The following is a 26,004-nucleotide window of genomic DNA, read 5'->3' as shown; positions in this document are numbered from 1 at the left end:
ACCCATCTAGCTGTGGATTGTTCCATTTCTGTGTCTTTTGCTGAAACCAATTTAGATGTGGATTGTTCCAATTCTGGTTCTTTGGGAAAACTGCTGTAGGTGGTAATTGGTTCATTTTTGGTCTCGTTGGAGCTCAAGTCATTTGATTGACTTGACAAAAGTGGCCTAGTCTAGCTTGTTCCATTTGTAACGCATTGCTCAACTCTTCTACATGGGGTTTGTTCTTTTTTCTATTGGTTTGTTGAAGGCGGGGTCTGGATGCATTTTATTCAGGTTTCAGTTGGAAAGGTGAAGACAGTCTATTAGTACGGTGGTTTACTTTTAATCGGATGCTTGTTTAGTTGTTGATTGGAAAGGTCAAGATGTTCTAGATAGGGTTGGTTCTGTTTTTTACTGTGTGGTGACGTTGGTCCAGTTCTGGTCTGTCTCATATTAGAGTAAACTGGTGAAACTGGTCTAGCTGTGAATTGTTCCAAGTCCAGTTTTGGTGAAACTAATCTAACTACAATAGCAGTTTTTATTTTTATTGACTAAAGTGGTAAAGTTGGGGTTCAGTCCTTTTACCCTCCCCCCCCTTGATTGGTTCGGTAAAGATGGACTATTTGGTGTGTGTTTTTACGTTTATGGTGCTTAAGTTGGGGACTTCTAGCGGTGGTTCTATTTTCAACTGATCTCGCAGGGTTTTATTCGATTGTTTTTATTTCTATTAACCACGTGAACTTATCAGGAGCACTGAGTGTGTGGATTTTGTGGGCAGTGTGGATCCTTTCACTCCAAAGCATCAGCGTAATTAAACGCTGGACGTGTTTATTAACTCTCCAGTGACAGGTAGGCTCCGAGACGCACGTCACTTTAGATTATGGACTTGTTGGAAAAGACAGCCGGCTGTTTGTTGGATTGTGTTATGCGGAACGCAGGACGGAGCGATGGAGAGATGAAGAGACTCGATGGAGGGGGCGGAGGAGGGAAAATAAGTGCTCGCTGACAAAAGATGTACTTATCTGTAAGCATGATAAAATCTGTGTGTGTGTGTGTGTGTGTGTGTGTGCTGGACAAAGCATCAGGAGTAGAATTTACTTCCCATGTACTTCCTATGCTTTTCTCTGAGCAAGAATGACCGGATTTGGGAAGTGTGTTGAGCTAAACGAACCAATCCTGTCTTCAGATTCAAATCTCAGATAGAAGGAAAGATTATCCATCTAACATTTACTCAGATTCTCAAAAAAGCCATACTGTATTAACGAGTGATGACAGATCTGTGACATCTTACCGCTGTGTGTGTCCTTTTCTAATTCCATGTCCAATCCCTTCCCATCTCTTTCTGGAGATAATCCAGTTTAACCCTTTCATGCATAGTGCACACACTTACGGCCAGTCGATCTAAAGATTCAAACGACCTCCCAATCCCTCGCGAGGTTTACTATCACTTAGCAGAACTTTTTATCCTGATTTCTGTAGCTCTCTAGACTATTACAAATAAAGAACTAAAATATTTATTTTAATTTAAAAATGTTTGTGCCAAACTCCACTGAAAGCCTTAGTTTTTAAAAATAGTTCTTTATTAATGACCTCCTTGACCATGACTGGGTTAATGATGTGTTTAAAAAAAAACAAAACAAAACAAAAAAAAAACAGATGTTTTATAAAGTAAAGAGGAAAAAAACATTATTTCATTTCAGACATTTGCATGACTGTAGATTTCTTGTCCTTGATCAGTCAGCCAAGTTTATACAGAAACTGCTAGACATGTATTTGTGGCAAACACACACACACACACACACGCGCACGCGCACTGGAGACTCTGAGCAAATAGTTTAGAGTAAGTATGAGGCAGATAAGAGTGTGATTCATACGGGGAGGCCGTGGGCACGGCGGGAGGCTAATTAAACATTGATAGTGTTTCTCATTTGCGCTCTCCATCAAAATGGCAGCTGGAATTGTGTTGTGTGGGAGCGGCTAATGGACGCGCCGAGGCCCGGGTTCTGCTCCGAGGCCCGGGTTCTGCTCCGAGGCCCGGGTTCTGCTCCAAGGCCCGGGTTCTGCGCCGAGGCCCGGGTTCTGCTCCGGCACACGCCACTGAGTGGACACGAGTACAAATATGTTTGTGACTAGTGTATTTGACGATAAACTGGATTGTTCTCATAAAAGCACTTCCTGAAGTTTTTAGTTTTTCTAACAATGTTTTATTCATTAAAGAACGATACGTTGTACTTTTTATCCATTTATACTTACATTTCTGTTACCACTTGCGTTACAGTAGCTGTAAACCCTTTCCCATCATTCCCTTAACATAGTTACAGCTGTAGCTCTGACTGACGAAGCGCTGACACCGGAGACTCCTTCCAGAAAATGTCACCGTATCAACATTACACACGTTTTTTTTTTAATTATTATTTTTTTAAATTATGTTTGTGGTCCCTGCGAATAAGGTGTTGCTATGGAAACGATAACATACTAAAACGAACACATTAATATAAACCTTAAAGTCGGAACTACTGTCAGAGCTGCTGTTATTCTGACCAATCAGAATCCAGAATTCAGTGCTGTGGTACAATGTGTTTATTAGAGGGATATTTATCACTGGGGATCTTTGTGGTGTTGTGAGACAATATGAGGTGTTGTAACACACACACACACACACACACGCACACACACACACACACACACGCACACACACACACACACACACACACACACTTACCTGTTCTTTGTGTCCTGGTTGCAGTAATGAAGCTCGTCTGCAGCAGATCCGGAGTCAGTTACAGCAGGTGAAACCTTCTCCATCGTACACAGAGTCAGGGGCAGGACACCGACTCCAGGAATATGATCCATCCCGGGTGAGTCAGAGCCTCATAACTACCCCCTAACTACCCTCTAACTACCCCCTAACTACCCCCCAACTACTCCCTAACTACCCCTTAACTACCCCTTAACTACCCCCCAACTACCTCCCAACTACCCCCGAACTACCCTCTAACTACCCCCCAACTACCCTCTAACTACCCCCCAACTACCCTCTAACTACCCTCTAACTACCCCCCAACTACCCTCTAACTACCCCTTAACTACCCCCCAACTACCCCCAAACTACCGCTGACTCTAACAACCCTTCCTTCTCTCTCTCCTACCTGCCTCTCCAACACACTCGCATTAATTCTTTCCTTCCTCCATACCCAAGTTCCTTCCTTTACTTCACTAAACTGACCTAACTTATTTCCTTCTTTCCTCTTTCCTTCCTTTGCTCTAATTTCCTAACTTGTTCCTTCCAAACAATTTATTTCCTTCATACCACCTTTCTTTCTTTTTCCTACGTTTCTACTTACTCCCTCTGTCTGTCTCCTCCTTCCCTCCTTCCCTCCTTCCTACACACCTGCTTTACTACCTAATTACCTTCCTACCATTCTTCCTTCTCTCTACCTCCCCAACATTTTTCCTTTCCTTTTTTTCTTCTACAGTTTTTTCCTTCCTTCCTTCCTTTTTCCTACATTCCTTCTTCTTCCTTCCCTTTACTCCACCTTCCTGTTTGCTTACTTTTCCTCCATTCGTCCTCCTTTCCTTCTCTCTACCTCTAACACATTTCCTTTCTACACGCCTGCTTTCATTTTTTCTACTTACACTCCTATATAAAGTTTTTTCCTCCGCCCTACCGCCCTAACTTCTTTCCTTCCATTCCTTCTTTCATAACTGCTTTACGTCCCTCCCCTCTCTAACGCGTTTCCCTCCTTCCGTATTGCCTACATTTCCACCTTCTTTTATTTCCTCTGTAAGAAAAAAAAAACAATGTCGAAGATCACAATGAAGAGTAACTTTATTGCAGTGTAGCAGTGACCGAGTACGTGAAGCACTTTGGGTTCATCGGAGTCAAAGTGAACCTCGCCTCCTGTTTCTCGATCCAGTTTTATAATATTAAGCATAACAATGGATCACACTGTTCTCACATGCTTGATGATGTTACAGGTGTCACCACCCAGAAGTGGAGTGATATGATTGTCTAGACAGATGTTTTTCTGAATGATAACGACACTCGCGCACGCCTTCGCTCAGGGCTGGTTCTCGATGTCCCACTGCCGCTCCCACGCTTTAACTGATCGTCACTTCAGCTGGCTTTTTCCCCATACTGCTGAGACACAGACGACTTGTTCCAACACCTAGCATGGAGCGGAATCTGCTTCGATGCAGTCTGTAATTTCTTACACCTCCATCTCATGTACCTGAGAGCGTACCTGCTCTCCTTCCATTCCTGCGCTCTACATTTCTAACATTTCCTGCTTTCCTTTCTTCCTGTGTACCAGAGTTCCTTTGTTCTCTTCACTCTCCTACCTACTTTCCTTCATTCCAATTGTCCTTCCTTCCTTCTGCTTTAATTCCGTCCTTCATTCGTTCCTGCCTTCTTTTCTGTCTTCCTTCTTTCCTAAATTCTGTCTGTCTCACTTCATTTCCACCCGTTTCCCTTCCTTCCTTCATTCAATGCACTAAACACTAACGTGCATGTTTCTCTTAGTTGTGCGTGTGTGTGTGTGTGTGTGTGTGTGTGTGCTGCAGGTTGGAAATGGTGTATGTAGCGTTATCTCAGGGCATTGATTCAAAGCATAGATTATCGTGGTTCATCTAGATGTGCGCTTCGGGCCAACTCTAAAGCTCTGCTGCTAATCTGTTCACTCTTATCTGCTTCTGCTTAACACACTTACCTCACTCCTGTTTAACACACACACACACACACACACACACAGGGAGTAAACCACAGAGAATCATAATCATCATCTTGTGGAAGGACAGTTAGTGTATTAAATATATAAGGAATAAACCTCTCCATGTCGTGCTGTTACAGGAAATTAATCAGCGCGAGGAGGCGGAGTTGCCACTGCTCCCACCCTCAAGTTGATTATTTCCCTAAACCAGTGCAACCCGAGGTGTTTTCTCAATTGCAATGTTTTTATTTATTTATTGAAGAACGACACGTCATACTTTTTATCCGTTAATAGTTACCTCTCTAGATCATGCACACACCCAAACTTTCACTTTAGTTTTAAACACTTTTTTTTTAAACAGGTTTGTTGATGAGGTTGATGATGAGCAGTTACATTTTTAGTGTGGAGAGGTTTCACCACCAACCTTAAACATGCCTTGTATTTTTAGATATTTCTGCCTGTGTTGCTTAGTTACTCTGGGCTGCTTTGTGTGTGTGTGTGTGTGTGTGTGTGTGTGTGTGTGTGTGTGTGTGTACATTGCCTTAAGGCTTAGGTCTGGCCCAGCTCTTGACTTCTCTGAACCTACGCACACTACTTCCAGGCGCACACACACACATCATTAGTGTGCTGGGAAAATTGCTTACACCAAAGGCCATGTACATGTACACACACACACACACACACACACACACACACACACACACACACACACACACCTGTAATATGTGCCCGCATTTTGCGTAGGTGTGCTGCATTAACGCTGGAATACGCTGCTACGAGCCATCTCGCCATCTTTACTTTTCCCCCTCAAAAGCAGCCAATCGACATGTGACTTTAGAGTGACTGACAGCTGCATAGGTTTTTTTGAACACACTGATATTAAGCCCCGCCCCTTTACACAAATCTCACATTAGTAATCCTCGCTTCTTTGCTTTCTGTCCCAGTGAACGGAGAATGTTCCGGGTAACATCAGTTAGTTATGTTTATTATTAAAACTAATAACCTAAAACTGCATTCATCAGCCGAAAGAGAAAAACAAACGCAAAAAAAAAAACATTAACAGGAAATCATTTAAAGCTAGTGATTACAGATGGCACGATGCCGCTTTTTCTTTTCCGCTACTGAAACCTTGAATATCAGTCGATATCGATCCTCATCTGATATTTTCTTCTTCTACTCCTGAAGCACTGCATAGTTAACTCTTTCCAGTCAAGTCTCTTTATATGTAAACATTTCCAGCTCCAAAAATACATTTCTTTTCCAAATCCAACTGCAGTCTTTGCTGTTTGTCACAGGATCCGATACGTTTCCTCAGATATCTGATCCAAAGAAGCTTCCGCTCGTATGCTTTAGTTCACATGTAGACGATAGAAACGCTAACATGCGCACTTTCTTGTTAACATCTTTTTTCTTAGAATATGATAAAAGAAAGTTTCTAGAGTCTGCGTCTTAACTAACGCTTCCTTTAACTCCTGTCGAATATATCGTAATTACGAGATTAATGCCGTGACAATGTCATGATTACAACTCGGGAACTCGTATTTTTCTACAAGCCCCGACTTACTGACTCGCGGGACGTGTTAATAAAAAAAAGTCTAAATATGAATGTGACGCCTACAGCGGGTTTTCTTTCAGCAAGCCAAAAGTAATGATGCAAAAAATAAATACATTAAAAAAAGTAAACAACACGTCAATCACCACGTCTTAACTCGTCCACGCGAACTTTCGAGAAGGATTTGAAGGCATGAAACAGACGAGCGGATCTCGTAACCGTACTACAACCGTAATACCACCTTCTTCAGGATTGGCTGAAGGTCTGCACGTGTAACTCGTCGTGCAACTGCGAGGGCTGCTTCTGAAACGCAAGCTCGCACGTCTCAGTCAATAAGGAAATAAGGGTTAATAAATAACTCGCGGGATCGCTAACGAAGGAAGATGAGCACGTCTGCATGATTGATGTGTCCATTTGTGTCTCGTTATGAGAAAGCTGGGGAGGAAGTGCTGAGTGGTGGAGTGTAGATCACAGAAAAGATTAGATTAGATACGAGTTCACTAATGAAAAAATAATTTCCTTATTTATTTAAAAAAAAAAAAAAAGCTGTTTAATTTTGAAGCCATAAAACTTTCTTTAAAACGCGTATGGAATTGAAATTAAAATATGTAGCTAAAGAAAGTGAAAAAAAAAAAAGTGGTACGTGTGTGATTGCACTTCGAATGTGTTTCTTTAAATGATCTTTGTGCTGTATCTTTTCCTGATACACCAATATGTTCTTTTCTCAAAGGCAAAAATATATATAATATAAAATAAGTATGAAAAATTTTGGGAGACATTTTGCTAAAAGGTGTTCATGTCCCCTGTGTATGGAGTCTTCTGGGACACGCTGTATATATGATATGATATAAACCTGTGATTTGCCTTAAAGCTGAAACTACTGTCAGAGCTGCTGCTTTAGAGAAAACTAATCAACACCTTGTGACCAATCAGAACTGAGAATTAGACAGCGCTGTTGTTTAAGGCAAAAAAAAAAAATATCACGTTACCTTAAGACTGATACATGTTTACAGTATAAAATTCATTAGGGGAAAAAAAATGTGCCAAATGCAGTCCTGTAAGTTTGGTATTGGATTTGTGCAACTTTCTTTTTTTCAGTTATTGATGAAACGGTATAAGACATAAAACACACTCTGTATCTGAAAGAATTAAAAATCTACAATTTGAGTGGCCTTTAATTAAGCCTCTATAATGAAATATTGATATGTCTGGTATCGCACGCACCCGCTCGATGAAAATAGGGTCAAACAGAAAGCAGGTTAAGTGTTAGAGTAAAAGACGGCACGAGAGGTCAGTTTAAACAAACCTGATTTCCCACACACACACACACACACACACACACACACACCGCTAAAGTTCTGACCCTAAAATAGTCCCTGTGCTGTTCTAACACCCCGCCTTAAATAAATACAAATCAACTTTTCCCCAAAAGAACTTGGAACTTGGTCATCGTTCCGCTTTCTTCCAAACGCAGCCCGGTTCCACCCAGACTCAGCCTGCGTATCTCTCATTACGTTGTCCTGCATGATTGAAGGCTTTAGCCTGGGCTTTGGCAAAGGTCACAATTATAGTTTGTGTAATTATAACGCACGGCCTCGCTGGAGGAAAAATAGACCAAGACCTTCCCTGAAAGACGGCAATAAAAGACACACGACTTTTACCTTCATTACATCACTTTCTGAAAGCATAAATGAAACTATTCTTATTGTGTGGGAAAATGAGAGACCTGAAAAAAATAGAAAATATCGTGTAATATACGACGTAACAAAAGAACGACAGATTTAAAAAAATCAACTAATGTGATGATACATGAAGATGCGAGCATTGAAATAAATCTAATATTTTGTCAATATATCGCTAGTCTTAGTTATAATCATCACAATTGCTGGTTTAATTGAACAAAATGGCTTCCATACTCATTATTCAGCAGCGTACAGAATAGCACTTGATCCAGCACATACCCCCTGAAAAGCAGATGCGTAGCCCGAGTCTGAAAACCACAAACTTTCCCTGCAGAAATATTTACATAATTTTCCGACTGTGAGTATTATATCAAGTTTCTATAACGTTTGTGTATTATGTTTATGTAGCAACACGATAAGGTTAAAGCTGCTTTAAAGTCCTGTTAGCTGCAGCGATTGTATGTAATTTGGTTTCCTTTATTGCAAATAAACAGCCAACGCTAGTCGCAACTTTAGTGCATAAGAAACGTCGGGGGGAAACGAGCAACAGATCATGTTTTTTTTGTCCTTTCTCGAGTTGCACTACATCTCATTGCCTTCTCTCTCTCTCTCTCTCTCTCTCTCTCCGATGCCCCTAAACACTGCGGGCCATGCCACCCCGACTCCCACCGCTTGTTAGCAGCAGATGGTGCAGCCATTTTGAGAACGTGATTAAGACCGAAGAGCGTAGGAGGCTGATCAGGACCTCCCTGTGACACACATAATGAGTCACGTCTGATCCGATTCAGATACGGGGCAGCGTGAGCTTGGACTGGAACAACCACGGCCACACTGCTGTAGCATTAAACTGGAAGTTTCTATAGTAACAACTTGCACAAGAACTTCTACAGCAGATGCTCCATGTAACCCAAGACTTCAGACTGTGCTGTGTTTATTATTATTTAAAATAAATCTACTTAGGGGATGGTAACATCATTAGGTGTAAGAGTTTTTTTGTGCTAATCGAGGAAAGTGCCCTGTATGCAGGCTAATGTAAAAAAACCAGCTTATTGTATTTCACGTTATGATCAGATTACATACAGTATATTTCAACACGATGTCAGATGATCCGAGACGACATAAGAACCCGTTTTTTACCCGCCACACTTCTTCTTTAGATCACGTTCTATATTTTTAATGCCGCTAGCTGTAGCGGATAGCTACATAACTTCCTCCCACCCGCTCGTCTAACACACAGCTGTTGCGTTTGCCTGCCAGTGTGTTTGGTGATGAACATATCGACTTAATAAGACCTGACAGGTCCAGGATGCTCGTCTCAAGTTTCTCTGAGGCGGGAAAGAAGGAGTGACAATCAGAATGACAACCGTATTAATTCTCCTTTCCTGCCTTTTCCTTCATTTCCTTACAAGTTTCACAATATTTATAACGTTCATGGGTCAGGAGTAGAAATGGGCCGAGCCTGAAAGTATCGTACGAGCGATTTATGCTTATAATCCAGCCAAGTCATGTGACATACTGTACTTTTATCCTTTCTTTGGCAACCTCTTAAATTCTCATTTTTCCAAATAATACAAACTCTTAGAAAAACTTGTTCTCTACAACAGCCACATTTCCCAAAGCAATGTTTATGCTTTTATTTATGCTGTAAATGGATAAAAAAGTATGATGTGTCATTATTTAATAAATAATAATCATTGTCAAATGGCTTTTTATTCATTAAAGGATGACACACTGAACTTTTTATCCGTTTAAAGCTACATTTATCGTTGTCGAACGTCCATGAAGTTCGTTCTGGTTTTCATTTACACTGCTGTAGCTAGAAACAGTCGCTCCTTACAGAAACACGTACAGAAAAAAGCATAAATTTCCATGTCCTGAAGATTTCGGAAAGCGTAAAGTTACCTGACACTGGAGACTCCTTCCATAAACGCTACACTTGCAGACATCTCCTTGCAGAAAACTTCACCATATCAACAATTGTATATATATATTTTTATATAAATATAAACACTATAGAAGCAATGCCGTCTTTCTCAAGCTAAATCTAACATACATATTAAACCAGTACACAAATCCGCCTCTCAGTACAAGCATTATCGAGAAGATTTTGAATGACTTTACTGTTACTGATTCCTAATTGTGCAGTGAAAGTTCCCACAATGCCGTTTCTTTTCTTTTTTTTTTTTTTTTTTGGTAAATAGTCATAATTCAGCTGAAGCGATCCAGCATGAATCATTGTGGAGCTGTGGGCCAAATGCTTCAGTGCTGAACGTTTGCCCCAGTGAGTTCTAGTTACATGGTGTGTGTGTGTGTGTGTGTGTGTGTGTGTGTGTGTGTGTGTGTGTGTTTACTGAGCAGCTGGTTTGGCGTAAATACCATCAATCTAGTCTGCTGCGTATCTATGCATCACAGATGTGTGTGTGTGTGTTTATGTATATGGAATTGTGTTTTTTGGGCTCAAATGTCCCCCTAATAGCAAGAAAACATACAGATGTTTGAACATTTTGTCGGCAGCGTAATGTATTTTTAATGCGTCTAAATGCTTTTTAGATACTTATTTGTATTTTATTTAAACGCTTCCAAATGCATTTTTAATGCACTCTGAATATCTGCGATATTATTAAATGATTCTGTTTGCGTCTTCCGTATCGACTTCACAGCATTCACAAAATCAAATTTAAGCAGCGTTCCCTATCCACAGTGTCTATATTTCAGTCTAGCCACTGTACACACACACACACACACACACGCGGCTGTTTTCTGGCAGCACCGTTGCCATGACTCCTAAGCTGAGGTCCTATCTCCCCCTTCGGCGAGGTTTAGCACGGCTTAACGAGTCGAGTCGATGCTTCTGTCTCTCCGAGTTTCCCCAAACCCGAGCTCTGTTCCTGACTCGAGCTGCTGTTAACGAACCCGACCTGACATCGCCATTTTTACAATTTACAAACGTGTAAATAGCTAAAGATCGGCTGTATCATCTTTAAAATAAAATGTGCTGTTGTAGGAAAATACTCAGCTTGTGTGTGGGAATAGTAACTCTGCTTCAGTGTTTAATTCCTCGTACACCACTGCAATTTGCCTAAGATCACAATTTTTCATTTATTATAGAATGACTCTTTATAGTTACTTTTAATCTCACTTGCGTTACAGCAGCTATAAACATTCATTCCCTCACCAGTCATTCTTTTTTTCTCCTCCTTCAAAGTTACAAAGACAAAAAAAAAACAACCTTTTTTAAAAAAGTTACAGCTTTATACTGACACTGGAGACTCCTTCTGTAACTGTTAAATAAATCTTGACCACATCATCGATTACACAAATGCCACACGCTACACTTGCGTTACAGCCGGAACTCCTGCCTGGGCTGCTGCTTTAGAGAATGAATCAACGCCTTCTCCACAGCGCCGTGGTATAAATAGCTAGAAGATGAAATAATATCAGTGACCCGGCAGCTGCAGGACACTTACGCCACATTTATAAGAAAACTACAGGGAGTTAGAGGAGCGGCTCAGAAACAATGAGCCGATCTATTCATCTCTCGCCTCCTCATAAAGCAGCACACAAGATGGAAAGAGCGGAGGAAGCTCCAGAGACGGCACTCGTTTTTTTTTTTTTTTTTATCCCCCTCAATGTGACCAGACAATAAAAGAGCGACTGATAGGGCTGCGAGGGAGAGAGAGAGAAGAATGGAAGCGCCTGACAGAGAAAAGTGAGGGCTCGTCCGTCTTGTCCGTCACTCTCGATATGAGCCGGTCTATCACAATCACGATCTCTCTGACCTTTTGCGGCGTACTCTCTCTCTCTCTCTCTCTCTCTCTCTCGCTCTTTTTCCCCCTCTCTAGCTTTCTCTTTGACTCACTCCGTATTCAATCCCTGCGAGACACTTTTGTGTTTAAAGATCACGCTTAGCATGCAGACGCAGCTCATCGAGAGAAATTTTTACTCGTCTGTCAGTCACACCATCCTCCACTCGTCCATGCTTATGGGCTCCGTGATATTTTAAGGGATTTTGAGGACTTTTGAGCGTCAACAAGGACATTTTACAAGATGTTTGGAATATACGTCTCACTTTCTGCGAAATCGTGATAATACAGTCTAAAAACCTTCCATTACGCAGTCAGTACTGATGTTTCTTGATGGACCTCAGAGCACTTAATCGTTAATTATGTTTAAATCTTATGCGATGCTACGCTTCCAGACTTTAACCTCTTGTCGACGGATACACAACACGTTATACACTGATATAGCGGTGATATAAATGTATAAATAAGAAGCGCTGGAGTACTCATAATGCTGCTAGCTGAATAGCTATCCATAAACAAACACTTAATGTTAGTTGTTGTATTAATAACATACTGCAAGTTCATCATCATCTGTTTTATTGATAGCACGGTATCATGTAACGTGATTCAGAAATCAACAACCGTCTTGCCCTGACGGTAATTTATAATCGCAGAAGAGGACCGGTTCCGCTGACTCTGTTTCGTCTCAGGGACTTCTTCCTCGCCACTGTCGCCTCTGGCTTGTTCATTAGGGACCTAAAAATAAATCTACATCTGGATTTCTGCAAGGTTGCTACTGTTAAAAGCGTTGCACAAATAAAATAGAATGGAATTGAATTTATTTCCCTCTCCTCTGTACAGATAAGAGGCCCTGATCCCCGCATGGCTCCAAGATATGAAGACATTGATCGACATCATGCATCTGCACCCAGGTACCTGTGTGTGTGTGTGTGTGTGTGTGTGTGTGTGCAAAGAATTTGGGATTTCACCCAAGACCCTTGATCAGTACAGACTGTTGAACAAACCTCAACTTTCTTGTGTTTCGAACTTCACGTCCAGCTCTAATTTTGATCGTGTCTCCGTGTTCTTGTCACTGGTTTGGTGCTTCCTCACCCAGTTGCTATTTCGGTAGTCAGAATTGAATGTTTCCGTGCGCTGATGGTGGTGAAGGGTGTGTCACTTCAAACCTGTTTTGAAAATTTCCAAAACTGTTACCATCACCACCGAAAATAGCATTTTCCTGAATTAAAACTCATGTTCCATTTCGTCCAGCTCAGTTTAGTAAGTCTACACCCTTACTGTCACCACCAAACATCAACATAAATAGGCTGACGTTAGTCTGTTTATCATTATTTTCTGTCTTTTTGTGTTTCTTTTTCCACAAAATAACGCGACCTTGGCATTGAGAAAGGCACTATATAAATTACACTGCTACTACTTCCTCTTCTATGCACCTTTGCTGCTAAGCCCCCTATCATAATTAACTTCTACTTCTACCACATGGGGGATATAATTCACAAACTAGTGAAACTATTCCTAACTTCTAAGGCGCTCAACATTAAATCCTGACTCTACATTCTGATGATTCCCTGGCAGGTGCCGAGTGTTCTTGATGAAACAATTTTGTGCAAAACAGGAAGTCTGCCATTTTGAGTTGCAACAAAAACTGTTGTTTTTTCCCCCCCATGCTTCGTCCAGTACAAATTCTTCCCAATCATCATGAAATTTGGCTCACAGCATCATGTGACCAAAGCCAACAAAAAAAAAATAAATAAAAAATTCTCAGATTTTTTGATATGCTGGATGGTTCATGCATAATGTGCAAAAAATATGACCGAGAAGTCGCTAAACAGGAAGTAAGGCCATTTACGTACTGACCCCAGTGACCAACGTGATGTTAACCAGTGAGGTTTGAGTTAATCTGCATCTTGGTAAGACTACTGAAAGCAGGAAGTGAGGTAAGTGAAGGATCTGCTTGACTTCAGATCTCCTTGCGAACAAGTGCTGATGGTCCCACTGGGTTCTGGTCTTCCTCCATCGCTAAAGGGTGGGGCCTAACAGTGCTCGGCCCTCTTAATCACTGCTTGCACCTACTGTATATTTAATATTACTATTATAATATGCAAAATAGTGAAGTCTTCTTTAATTAATAGTAAATTAGTCAATAATCAAACATCTAACAAATTTATTACCAACATAAAAATAAATGTGATGTTTCAGAAACTTGCATATTAGAGAACACCCACAGACCAGAACAATCACAAGCAGACCTGAAAAATATGCCAAAACTATTGACCTAAAATCTATAAATGAAAGGTCAGTGTAGTCTGCTAAGCGAACTCCTTTTTAAAAATCTATATTTCTGTATTAGAGCATATGGTGTGTTCTAAACAAATACAAATACATGGCACTTTTTGAGATTAGAGCCCAAGGTCATGTGGAGGAAAGGTTGCATCACACGGTCAGATATGAAGCTCACGGTACAAAGACCTTTTTCATTCATCCTTAGTAACTGCCTGGTCAGGGTCCTGGGGGTTTAAATTGGGCTATTAGTTTGTTAATATTTTGGAAAGAGAACGAAATAAATTCACTGGAATAGAGCGGGAAGACACACAAAAATAACCATCTGCAGTTGAGACTAATTATGAATAATTATAACTGTGGAGTGATGTAGCTGAGGTTGAGGAACTGTCAGAGCCAGAATCGGTGACACTGGTGACATTTCCACATCTGAGGTGTTTCCCAGCTATAGTGGTAGAGTTCACAGTGGTAGGCAAATGGTCACGCCCACTTCTGGTTTAAATCCAGTTACAGGTATATATTCCATATGTTGGTACGAGGCTTACTGGGGAACACCTTCACCCCCACCACACACACGCATCCACGCGCACACACACACACACACACAAACACGCACGCTAATCCTCTTCCAAGCACCTAATTAAATCTGGAGTGTTTGCTTTTCTGAGAGCTTTGCCCATAACCGGCCATTCACCTGATCCTCTTCCCAGGAGAGTGTGTGATCTGGACAGGAAGCCCGTAAAGCTCTGCTGGCTCCAGGCCAATAGCCTAAGTGGCTCGATGAGGCCTCAGCAAGAACAAACACACACACACACACACACACACACACACACACACACACACACGCACACACGACAAGACAGAGGACAACGTGAACTAACATTGCCGCCATCACTTCATCACAGGTGTGTTACTATGCAGGTGAATTAGGAATGCGAAACATGGGAAATGGGCATGGCTGGAAATTCCAGCTGCGTAAGCAATGAAAAAGAAAACGAATAAAAGTGAAGGATGATGAAAAACACTCTGTTACCATTACGATGTAATCCAGTACCAAATGAGCGTTTCTGTCTGAAAAGTCAGACACTCATGAGAGCATCGATTTAAATTTCCTCTTACTCCATGCTATCTTGTTTTGCTGTGTCCCCCAAAATAAAGTGCCTCCTCCTTCCCCTTCTCATTCTACAATAAAGGGCACTTTAAACCAGATGAAATCACATTTTTCTAAGCCGAAGTCCGTAGCTCCGTCCCCTCAGGCTCTCTCTCTCTCTCTCTTTCTCTCTCATTTGAGCCCATTTCCTTTCAAATGGCTGCGGCGCCTCGACTGCATTAGCATATATTTCCCTGTGCACTTTTACTGTGTGTGTGTGTGTGTGTGTGTGTGTGTGTGTAGGGGAGTGAAAGGCTGCAAGCGATTTAATAGAAGCATTAATGGTTGTTCAGCCTTCACACAAGACTCCCTTAGGCTGTAGCCGTTCCTTTTAAACGCTCTCACTGAGGATCCTCAGCGGCCTCAGGTAGAACAGCTGTATTTATGTCCTCATTCATCAAAAATCATGCTCATTAACCTACATGTACGCTAGCAAGCGATTTAGCAGACCCGACATCCGTCACACACTTTGCGCGAGGAACTCCATATTTTCACACCGGACTGCGCTGCTACGAGTTATCGCTCAAAAATACGCTGAGTGTGTCGTTTTTTTCCCTCCAATAAAACAGCAGATTGGCCAATCGACATGTGAATCTGGAATGATTGACAGTTGAGTCTGTGTTTTGAACTCGCCGATATTAACTGACCCCTGGAAGCCCCGCCCCTTTTCCCTAACTCAACTAAGGCAGACGAGAGGCAGCTTTCCCTTCCCCCAAGAGCTTGGTGGTTACCGTAAAACCCTGTATATATGTACACTCCAGTTTCTAGCTTAGAGAAGTAATTTGTGAAAGAGCCACTGCAGGACTGAGTGCTACTCGTGTCACAAGTCCCTCGTGTTGCCAAAATGCGTAACCTGCAGCCCACTATACGACTTATACACACCACGCTCGTTTAAAAGTTTCAGTTACATGTTCCGTACTCAGTTTCGTACTAGCTTCATTTTCAGATTAGGTCAGAAAATGCAAACTAACTGTACTAGCTACGTACACTCTACTACTTCGCTTCAAGATTTATTTGCCACTTTACAGAGGATTTACCTAATTTGAAAATGTCGCATGTGGCTCCAAGTCGCACCAGTATGTAGAAAATGAACGTTTGCTTGTTGTGTTGTCGCTTGCTAGTGCAAACATAAGACTCAGATAATTATCCATTATCCTCCATAATTAAGTACTTTGCTTCTAGTAGCGATTACTTTCTCTTCACGTAGATGTCATCTGAGTGAAAACATTTGTTTAATGTTGATCCTGTGAGCCAATAGAAGCCAAGTGGGCGGGATTATGGTCTATTTGGTGGGTAAAAAAAAATGGAGGAGCTGCTAATTATTCAGTGAAAATAACAATTAGTGGTAAAAATTGTGGTAAAATTTGGATTTTTTCTCTCTGCCTGCTTCTTTCTAACTGTAAAGTGACCTTGCTATAGAATCGAAACGTATTATTACTACTATTATTATACCGAAGAGGAAAATTCACCAGATGTTCATTTCTGAAATGATGTTTTTCAGGATATTTTGAGAAAGCATGTGTTTTGCCTAACTCATTCATTTCAAAAGCTAGCGCCTTCAGGGTTTTTTTCCTCTCTTTCTTCTTTCACTGCATTACCCTGTGCTTTTATTGCATTTTTGGTCGCCGTCGCCGTTCCGCTTCCGAGCACATCAAGCCGTGCCGTAACGTCGTTTGCCTCGAAACAGAGCGACTGTAATGAAATCAGCGTCGAGGAAATGAAGCCGCGCCGCTCCGCCGTCCGCTTGCGTCACCGTCCCTCGAGGGGACTCCTGTCGCTTTTAACGCTAAAATATCACGAGCTGTAGAGTCAGCAACAGGCAAATAACAATGATGTCAAACATGTTCATATAATCCTCAAAGGAAGGAGGTTTCTTCAGGGTATAAATAAACGAATAAACAGATTCTTTTATTATTTATTAAATTAATAGGAATGCATAGGCAGTGTTTATGTATTTATACATTTAATGAAGCAGTAAAGTGTATCCGATTTCAGCAAGCGCTCTTGACTAATCCCGTGTACTCCTGAAGTGCCAGCTGCGTGTGTGTGTGTGTGTGTGTGTGAATCTACTGAGGAGAGCTCAAGAAGCCGGGGTCAAACAAGGAACCGAGAGAGGAATTTCCTTCCGAAGATTTCAGGCAGGTGCAAGAAGTTTGGCTCATGCGAGTCGGTTTCCCCCTCGTCGTAAGATGGAAAATATGTTCGTGTACAGCGCACACACACTTTCGCACACACACTCACACGCACTTACAGAATTGGACGCGTACAGTTTCTCAAGGGATGGAGTGTTAATGGGAGGTGGTATGAGACAGATTGATTGCGTGACATTTCATTCCCGCAGTCCTACTTGTCCGTGTGTGTTAAGACGACTTGTGATTTATTAAAGGTCCGCTGCGTATACACACAGACGCACACAAACACACACACACACACACACACACACGAGATCGGTCACAAAGACAGGCACATGTTCTCAATCATGCTTTTATTACTGTGTTCCCACACACACACACACACAGTAGAAAGTCTTGTATATTCTGACACACACTTCGTAGACTTTAGACACCATAAACCATGGTGCTTGTTTTGCACACACCCAGTGCTGCTTAATCAGTGCACACATACACAAAACACAAAGTTTCTCACAGTTCAGCTGGGTGATTAACACACTTGTGAACCTGTGACCTTGTATAGTCACTGGTGTGTGTGTGTGTGTGTGTGTGTGTGCATGCATGTAAGTCAGTTTTAATGTTTAACAGCTTCTACACCACAGTCTCTACTTTCCCTGACTTCAGCTTGATACTGTAACCACAAACCAAGTTCTCTAATGCCTACAAACACAGCAGACAAACTGCGACTTGTATGTCATTCGGCCTGCCAACCTTCGTGCGATTCGCGTACGAGCGCCGCAACTTTACCACTGGAGTACGCTGCTATGAGTTATCCTTAAAAAAATATGCCAAATGAGTCGTCTTTCTTACTCCCAATAAAAGCAACTAATGATCTGCATGAATCTGAAATGATACCCTGGAAGCCCCGCCCCCTTCCCCGTCTTACATTAGTAATCTCTCATCTCGACTCGATTTTCTGACATCATCGCTTTCTGTCACGGGAAATGAAGAAAGTTCATTAATGTGAAATACAATCCACTGATGTATGTTTGACATTAGACACGTATATAGTTAGCATCAGTTAGGGGTGTGATGTTACAGGAAAATAATCAGCACGATTACTGGTTCCACCTCCAATAACGCAGTGTGAGGGTTTCTTTCAAGGTAGCTTTTTAACAAATCACTTGTCTAGGGTAGAAACTGGAGTGCGTGTACATATACACAGGGTTTTACGGTAACCACCAGGCTCTTGTGCTGAAAAAAAGCTGCCACAGGTAGACATAGGAAAGATTACATGTCCACTTTCTTTCTTCATATTCTAGGAAAAAGATGTTATGTTGAGCAATTAATTACGAACGTGGCATCCATAATAACTATAGTTAACTGATGTTAGCTATATACGTGTCTGATGTTAGCAAAATCAAACATATACTGATAGTTCACTTTAATGAACTCAAAATATTCCCCGTTTACTACGACAGAAAGCAAGAGCACAACTTTCAAGCAGGAAATCGAGACGAGACTCAGAGATTACTAATGCGAGTTGAAGAAAGGGGCGGAGCTTCCAGGTGGTGTTATCATCATTGAGTTCCAAACACCTACGCAACTATCAGTCATTCTGATTCATAAACTGACTGGCTCATCTACCGGTTTTATTGGGGGTGTACTTTTGAGGGGTAACGGCGTACTTTGATGTTAAAATGTGGTGCACCTACGCAAAAGGTTGACCGGTTTGCATTTCGTGATGAATTTCCGTATGTGCAAGAGACAAGTGCATTGTGTTTATTAGGGGCTTTCCAGTAATCGCAATCAATAAACAATATCCAAAGGAAGGGTCAATACACAAGCTGACACAGCCAACCCAGGCATATCCGCAATTAGACCTGGGAACGAGGGACTTGGAAAAAACAACGAAAAAAGAAAAAAGACTTGTGATTCAAAATATGAATACAACCACTGATCAGGGCGGGAATAGACAAAAGGTACGTCTCTGACGTATTCTTCCCCAGGGACGTGAAGGTAGTGTTCATGTAAAACTCAATTAATGTGCAGCAATTGTCCTCAAGTCTAATCGAGTTTGAAAGGTGGACTACGTTTACCTTCCCAGGTGAAAGATGCATTCCAAAGGTACAAAGCACACAACGTTGAGGATCACATCCTCGTGACGAGCAATAGTACAGTTTAGTAGCAATAAAGAAGCAACACACAATCGCTGCACCTACAGTCATGTGGTTGATTAGGATTTGTTGTTAGAGATGGTGGTAGCGGTGGATTTAAGCGTCACTTCTCAATACAGCTTCATGCAATCTGATTTCGTGTCTCAAATTCAGTGGATAAGTGATGAAGACAAATCTAGCGTGAATTAATATGTGTGCCGTACTCAAACTCCTTAAGAGTGTCTTCGTCATTCGCTTATCTTTTCACTCGGATTCTCGCTGACATTTCCTCTCTCTGTCTCCCTCCTGGTGGTAATACTTGATAATTCTTTATCTCCAAAATTCCTATACACACACACACACACACACACACACACACACACACACACACACACACACACACCCTCTCTAAGGCTCATGTTCAAGGCTGCAGTATTTCTGTTTGCAGTGCATGGGTGGTCATGGCCGCCAGACACACTGACTGTGTTGCTGATGGACAGAACACACACACACACACACACACACACACACACACACACACACACACAGTCCTGCTTCGAAAAGACCACATACAGCAACAATATTAGCGATGAATCAACCCTTGACGTGACCCCCCACAGATAGTTCTGTAGAGAAAATATACCATAACTAACAAGTGTATGACAAGCTCAGATACGGAAGGTAAACGAATGTGCTTGTTAAGCACGAGCCTTTATAAAATATTTATCAGCAGAATGTCAAGGTGAGTGAACTTGTGTTATAAGCTCTAAAACATTTCATCTCTTTCCCGTCAGTCTTGTGTTCATCCCTAACTGAAAGCATAAACCCCAAAGCAACGGTCTGACCTCGCTGATAAACATAAACAAGACATAGAGTTTGGAATTGTATCGCCTTAGTCTGGTTAAAAAAAAAAAAAGTGCCCTTGTAAGTCTGGACAAATAACCCTATGGATTTTTCTTTCTTTCCTCTAGACGAATGGCTGTGGAAGGCCACAAAGAAGCAGACCGCTACCTGAACCCTAGTCCGACCTACAACGCAAACCAAAACCCCCAGCCAGCCTCGAATCGTCCTGCCGTATCCCGCTCTGGACCTCATAGATACGACCTGCCGCCATCCTCCTCTCCAGGCCAGCAGGGGGTGCCAAGCTACGAAGCTGCGATCAAAGCTGGCAGTCGCATGGCTGGTCCCAATCAGTATGGTGCATATGAAGATGGGCAGTACCCGAACCATCGGACCAAGAACCCAGCCATCGGAGCTGTGTAGAATAAAAGTAGGCTAATTTCGAAGTAGGGCAGGGTATAGCTAGCCAGCCTTTAAACCTATTCTTAAAGGTCTTTGTATAGTAAAGTGTTCTTTCCTAAAGTGGGTCTATTCTGAATCGCTCTCTGCAAGGTAAATCCTCTTTGAAGACAACTTACAAAATCTCACGTCGCAGTCAAGGTGACTAAACTTGGGTTCTATGCTAGAAGTAAGGGTCAGAGTAGGTTTCTCAAGGGTTCTTTGGATAATAAAAGGTTCTTCACTTCATAAAGAATATCTGTTTAGGTCTGCAAGGTAAACCATCTTTTTTTTTTTTTCTTTCTTAAGTATAGACTTTCCAAAATTTCTCATAATCACTCGACTCAACTTGCCCTTGAGTCAACAGGCATCTTCAGTTCATCCATATACCTTTGGTACCTTTGGTTTATCTCCAAAGAATCTTTGGGTAGCTTATTTTCCAAGTGTGTACACCAATCCCGAATGGTGCTAGCATCACTCTTTAATAATAATACAACACAGTGTTGAATAATGCAAGTATAATCTCAGAGCCACATTCAGTAAAAAAGCTATTCCTAATTCGGAGCAGGGTAGGGTATAGTTAGCAACCGTTCAAAAAGGCTCTAGTTGCAAGAATAACCCATTTCATGGAAACTTTCATGACAACTTTGTGGTTTTTAAGTATAGACCTTGCAAAATCTCTTGTAGCAGTCGACTCGACTTTCCCCTCATCCACAGGCTTCTTCAGTTCATCCATACTTCAAGGTCCCTGTTTAACTACATATCCAAAGAACCTTTAGGTAGCTCTTTTTCCAAGGCTCTTACACCAATCCAGAATGTAGCTAGCTTCAATATTTATAGATTCCCCAGATAGACAGATCAGGAAACTTTAGGTTTCTAGATTTAACCTAGTGTTGAATAATACAGGCATAATCTCTGAGTCCTGTTCAGTAAACCTAGCACTGGTTCTGGTTCTGTTTCTTGCCTATATCTGGGAGTTTCTAAAAATTTTGAAGGAACATTTTATCTGCCTGATTTAAACAACGATGTATAAACGATGCAGGTTCACCAAATCCTAGATGTAGAAAAAAAACAGTAGTTCTTTACTGTTGATGTGAATAGTTTGCCATGTTGTAAATATTCCTTTCCACTTATTGTGTTATATGCTGGAGAGATTCTCTTTAGTCTAGTCCCAGAGGCTTGGACTACAAATCAATTTGTATACTTTGTGTAGTTTTATATAATCCATATGTAATTCCTGGTGCTGTTAGAGTCTAGTTTGTCTGTAGATAAACCGCTTGTCTGTGGTTTTCGATGGTCTTTATCTGTGTGGTTTCCCTCATAGCTTAAAGCTGTGGTTGGCCAGTGTGTGTTATCTGATGACTAACAGTCTCTGTTTTCTCTCCGTATTATCCCCAAGACTCTTGCTCTGAGCAGAACGACACCAGAATTTAGATGGTTAGCAAGAAAATGAGGACGCGTTACCAATTAGGTTTCCAAATTTTTCGTCTTCTTGTTTTTTTTCATGTAGCTATGCTTGAAGCTTTAAATCTTTTTATTTTGCTTCCCTTTAATGAAGGAAGCTCCAGGGTGAGTGCAGTGCCAAATGGAAAAAAAAGAGGAATGTCTTGTGAAATTGTGTGAGGAGGTTGTCATTTTTTTTTTTTTTTTTTATTAAACCTTTCTCGATAGATAAGATGATATCTGTTTTCTTTTATTCTGCGTTTTTATGGTGAGATGGAGCGAATTTACTTTTTCTTTTTGAATGTTGGAGACTTTTGCACATTTTTTTAAAAAAATACTTCTTACAGAGTATAAATTTTTACCATAAAAATTCCAAAACACAGCCATTTTGTCACCTTTCCAGTCTTTTCATGTTGTGTATGAACGAAGTGTGAAATTTCTGCAGCGGAATTTGAACCGGAAATGGAAGGTACTTTGAATTCTGCTTTTCTTTCCATGTATTTATTTCGAAGTTTTATTTTTAAAGAAAGAACAAATTATAAGAAATATGAAGCTATGATAAACGCGTGTGTGTGTTTCATCCAGAGGCATAAAAGGATTATCTAAATGTGTTAATATATTGAGAAATCAATGCGATGACATCACTGTATCATTGATGAACGAGTTGATTCTTTGTTACTGCATGTTTTTAAGAATGTTTTGCATTAAAAATAAATATCATTCATGAATGAGTTTTATGTGTATTAATGTGTTAAATAAACTTAATGTCTAACAGTTTATAGCTAATTTTTTATCTAACAACCAAGCAAAGATTTGCCTTTTATAGTAAGGGTTAATTAAAAAATGTAAACTCTTTAATTTAATTGCTGACGATAAATTACACCTTCTTCAAACACACTTATCTAAGATGACGAAGTAATTAACATTGCAGATGACACTGAATCATATTCTTCTAATTAAGGTTTGCAGTAGCTGCCTGTGTGATTAAGGTATAAAGGATCTATTTGGGGAAATCGCATGATTAGAAAATTAGGCTGGAAAGGTTTGTGCTCGAGTTAAATTGGTGTTATTATGAGTTTAATTAAGGAGAGCGCAGAAAAAAAAAAAGAAAAGAAGAAAAGTTTAGAATGAATAGAATGTATTCACACTCCAAGCTTGGTTTATCTGGAAAATACCCTTAGACAAAAATGCTAAGTTTTTTTTGACTCATTAGATTTCCATTAAAAATTAGATTTAAAAAAGAAATACAATGATTGTTACCTATGAGATCTCGAGTTTCTGGGATCTGGGAGTCTAGAGAGCAAAACTGTTTGTGCTCTCTGAGTGGGAGGGGCAAACTCTCTCTCTCTCTCTCTCTCTCTCTCTCTCTCTCTCTCTCTCCACTGTCAATCACAGCGACATTAGCCAATCGTGGGCATCTGTAAGCTCATGTATGAGTAAAGATGTGTTTGGTTGGCTTTCTATGTCTCAGAGGAAGCATGTGATAGCCTTCACTTTCCCCGGTTAGTGAATGGGGCGTGGCTAGTGGGTGGGAATTAGCAAATAACCAAACTGGGAGAGATTTGGAGAATCCAAAAACAAACAAAAAAAAAAGTTGTCTAAATAAAAGCATTCCCATGTCATTTTGGTGAAATATATTTGTATTTCTTATAGTAGAGATGTCAAAGGGTATTATTTACAGAAAATTTGTCATTTTGGCTGTTTTCTAGAACATCTGATGGGTTTTCCCGGACCGCCACGCATTTATGAATCAATTGAGGTGTGTTATGATTTAACATTTAACGTGTTAGCTTTCACCCTCCCCAGCTGGTGGGTGTCGTGTGATTGGGGTGTGATTGGGGTGTGATTGGGGTGTGGCTAGTGGGTGGGAATTGGCAAATGACCAAATTAGGGAGAAGCTGAGAAAAACCAACATGAAATTATTTCCATTTATTTTGTTGAAATATATTTGTACTTAAACTACTTAATATTTGTACTTAAAGTAGAAATTTCTAGAATTTGGCTGCAGCACCAGTTAAAAGAGTTTTCCCAGACCACCACGTAATGATGAATCACTTGAGACGTTCTTTTGCGAAAGTATGACGTTCTTTTTGTCGGAAGTATGTTTTTTTCTTTCTGTTTGGTCGAGTGAAGTAAAGAATGCTGATGTCCTCCCGCTCGCTTGTTCACCGTAACACACACACATATGAATAAAATACTGATATCCTGGACACGTAATAACCTTGTCATGAGTGCTGGAGCTACAGATTTGTCCACCACTGATCAATAAAATTACTTCTGCGGCGTCCTTGACGATGCTGCTGTAACAACGCTAACAGTGTAACTATTTCAGATTTCTACATCATGGTCTTTTCCATCAGAGCGTTCTCACACCGAAATGATCAGGATTAATGGGACGAAGAATCGGAATGGATCCTGCGAAAACGAAACGCACCCTTCAGCACTTTCGCTCCCATCCAAGCACATCCCATACCTCCGTCTTCAACCCCTCGTTTCCGTCTATTACCTTCCCTTCTATTCATGCGTCTCAGCCCGTGGAGTGGTTTGGCTCATTTCATTACATCCCCATTATGAGGAAGTACACTCCAGTCTGAGGCTCCGTAGCTCATCAGGACCTTATCAGTTGGAGCTGGAATGTTCCAGATGGAATTTTTATTTATTTCTGCCGAGGGACACTCTGACCTACCCTTCACCTGTGCTGAGTAAATCTCGAGGAATCCATGAACTGAATGCTGATTTGACTAGGAGCCTATAAACATCATTTCTTTCCCCTGCAAATGTCAAAACACAAGACTCACTGTCATTTATTAATTATAGCTACACCACAGCGCTGTTAAATTCTGGATTCTGATTGGTCAGAAAATGTTGATTCATTTTCTATAACAGCAGCTCTGACAGCAGTTCGTTACCGTTTCTATAGTAACAGTTTAATCACAGGGACACTTCACCTAAATGGATTTACTTATTTAAAAAAAAAGCTACTTAACAATGAAAAACGTGTGATATTTCTCATTGATATGGAGCTGCTTTCTGTAAGGATGTTTTATTTAACTTTTATGGAAGGAGTCTCCAGTGTCAGCGCTCTATGAACAGAGGACTTTGCGCTTTCTGGTTGTAGATGAAGGGAGCGTAAACTCCTCTGTCCTGAAGATGTCGGAAAAACGTTACAGCTTTACAAAGCGCTGACACTGGAGACTCCTTCCATAAATGTTAAATTTCACCATATCAAGTCCCTGTGAATGAGCTGTTACTATAGAAACGATCACATATTAAAACGAGTGCATTAATATAAATGTGATTTGCAGCTGCACTACAGTCAGAGCTGCTGTTATAGAAACTTCATCCACACCTTCTGACCAATCAGAATCCAGAATTCAGCAGCAATATTGTGTTAAAAATATATATATATATTAACGTTATGCACAGGTTTAACACAGGGATTTTCTCAGACAGCTAAAAATGCAAAACTGAGTATAAATCTGTGTTCATTTTTGATAAACCAGGACTAGACCTAGTTATAACCTTACGGTCCAACGTTTGTCATGGTTTCGAGATTATGGTGAAAGTTAAAGCAGATTAAAGTTACAGGATCAGTTGTGCTTTTGGATCCGCCTGCGACTTTGGCCTCGGAGGAGCTCGGAGAACTGATTGCAGATCGGCGTTTGCGGTTTTGAAATGCTTTCCACTTCAAGTTATCCATCTTCCTTTCAGCATTACTATGGATGTGTCACTAGGTCTGTGCATGTGTGTGTGTGTGTGTGTGTGTGTGTGTGTGTGTGTGTTTCAGCTGAGCTAAGCTCCAGCTAGCAATAGTTTCATTCTCCTCATACCAATACCAGTAACACTGCTCTGGTTATTTAT

The 26,004-nt window shown here is 40.9% G+C and overlaps 1 protein-coding gene across 5 annotated transcripts in view; it reads left to right on the top strand.

Annotated features, from left to right (window-relative positions):
* pard3ba (par-3 family cell polarity regulator beta a) overlaps positions 1–22,867 on the top strand; it is a 123,617-nt gene extending 100,750 nt beyond the window's left edge. For all 5 annotated transcript variants that reach the window (XM_053230000.1, XM_034300163.2, XM_053230002.1 and 2 more), the window contains 3 exons: positions 2,726–2,837; positions 12,566–12,636; positions 20,394–22,867. In XM_053230000.1, the coding sequence (XP_053085975.1) occupies positions 2,726–2,837; positions 12,566–12,636; positions 20,394–20,685 (475 nt within the window). In that variant the 3' untranslated portion in view covers positions 20,686–22,867. The remainder of the gene's footprint in view (positions 1–2,725; positions 2,838–12,565; positions 12,637–20,393) is intronic.
* Positions 22,868–26,004: the final 3,137 nt, after the last annotated feature.

Source organism: Pangasianodon hypophthalmus, chromosome 26, assembly GCF_027358585.1.
Source record: "Pangasianodon hypophthalmus isolate fPanHyp1 chromosome 26, fPanHyp1.pri, whole genome shotgun sequence".
NCBI classification, from domain to species: domain Eukaryota; kingdom Metazoa; phylum Chordata; class Actinopteri; order Siluriformes; family Pangasiidae; genus Pangasianodon; species Pangasianodon hypophthalmus.
Note: the sequence above shows the minus strand (reverse complement) of the source record. Positions and strands in the feature narration are given on the sequence as shown.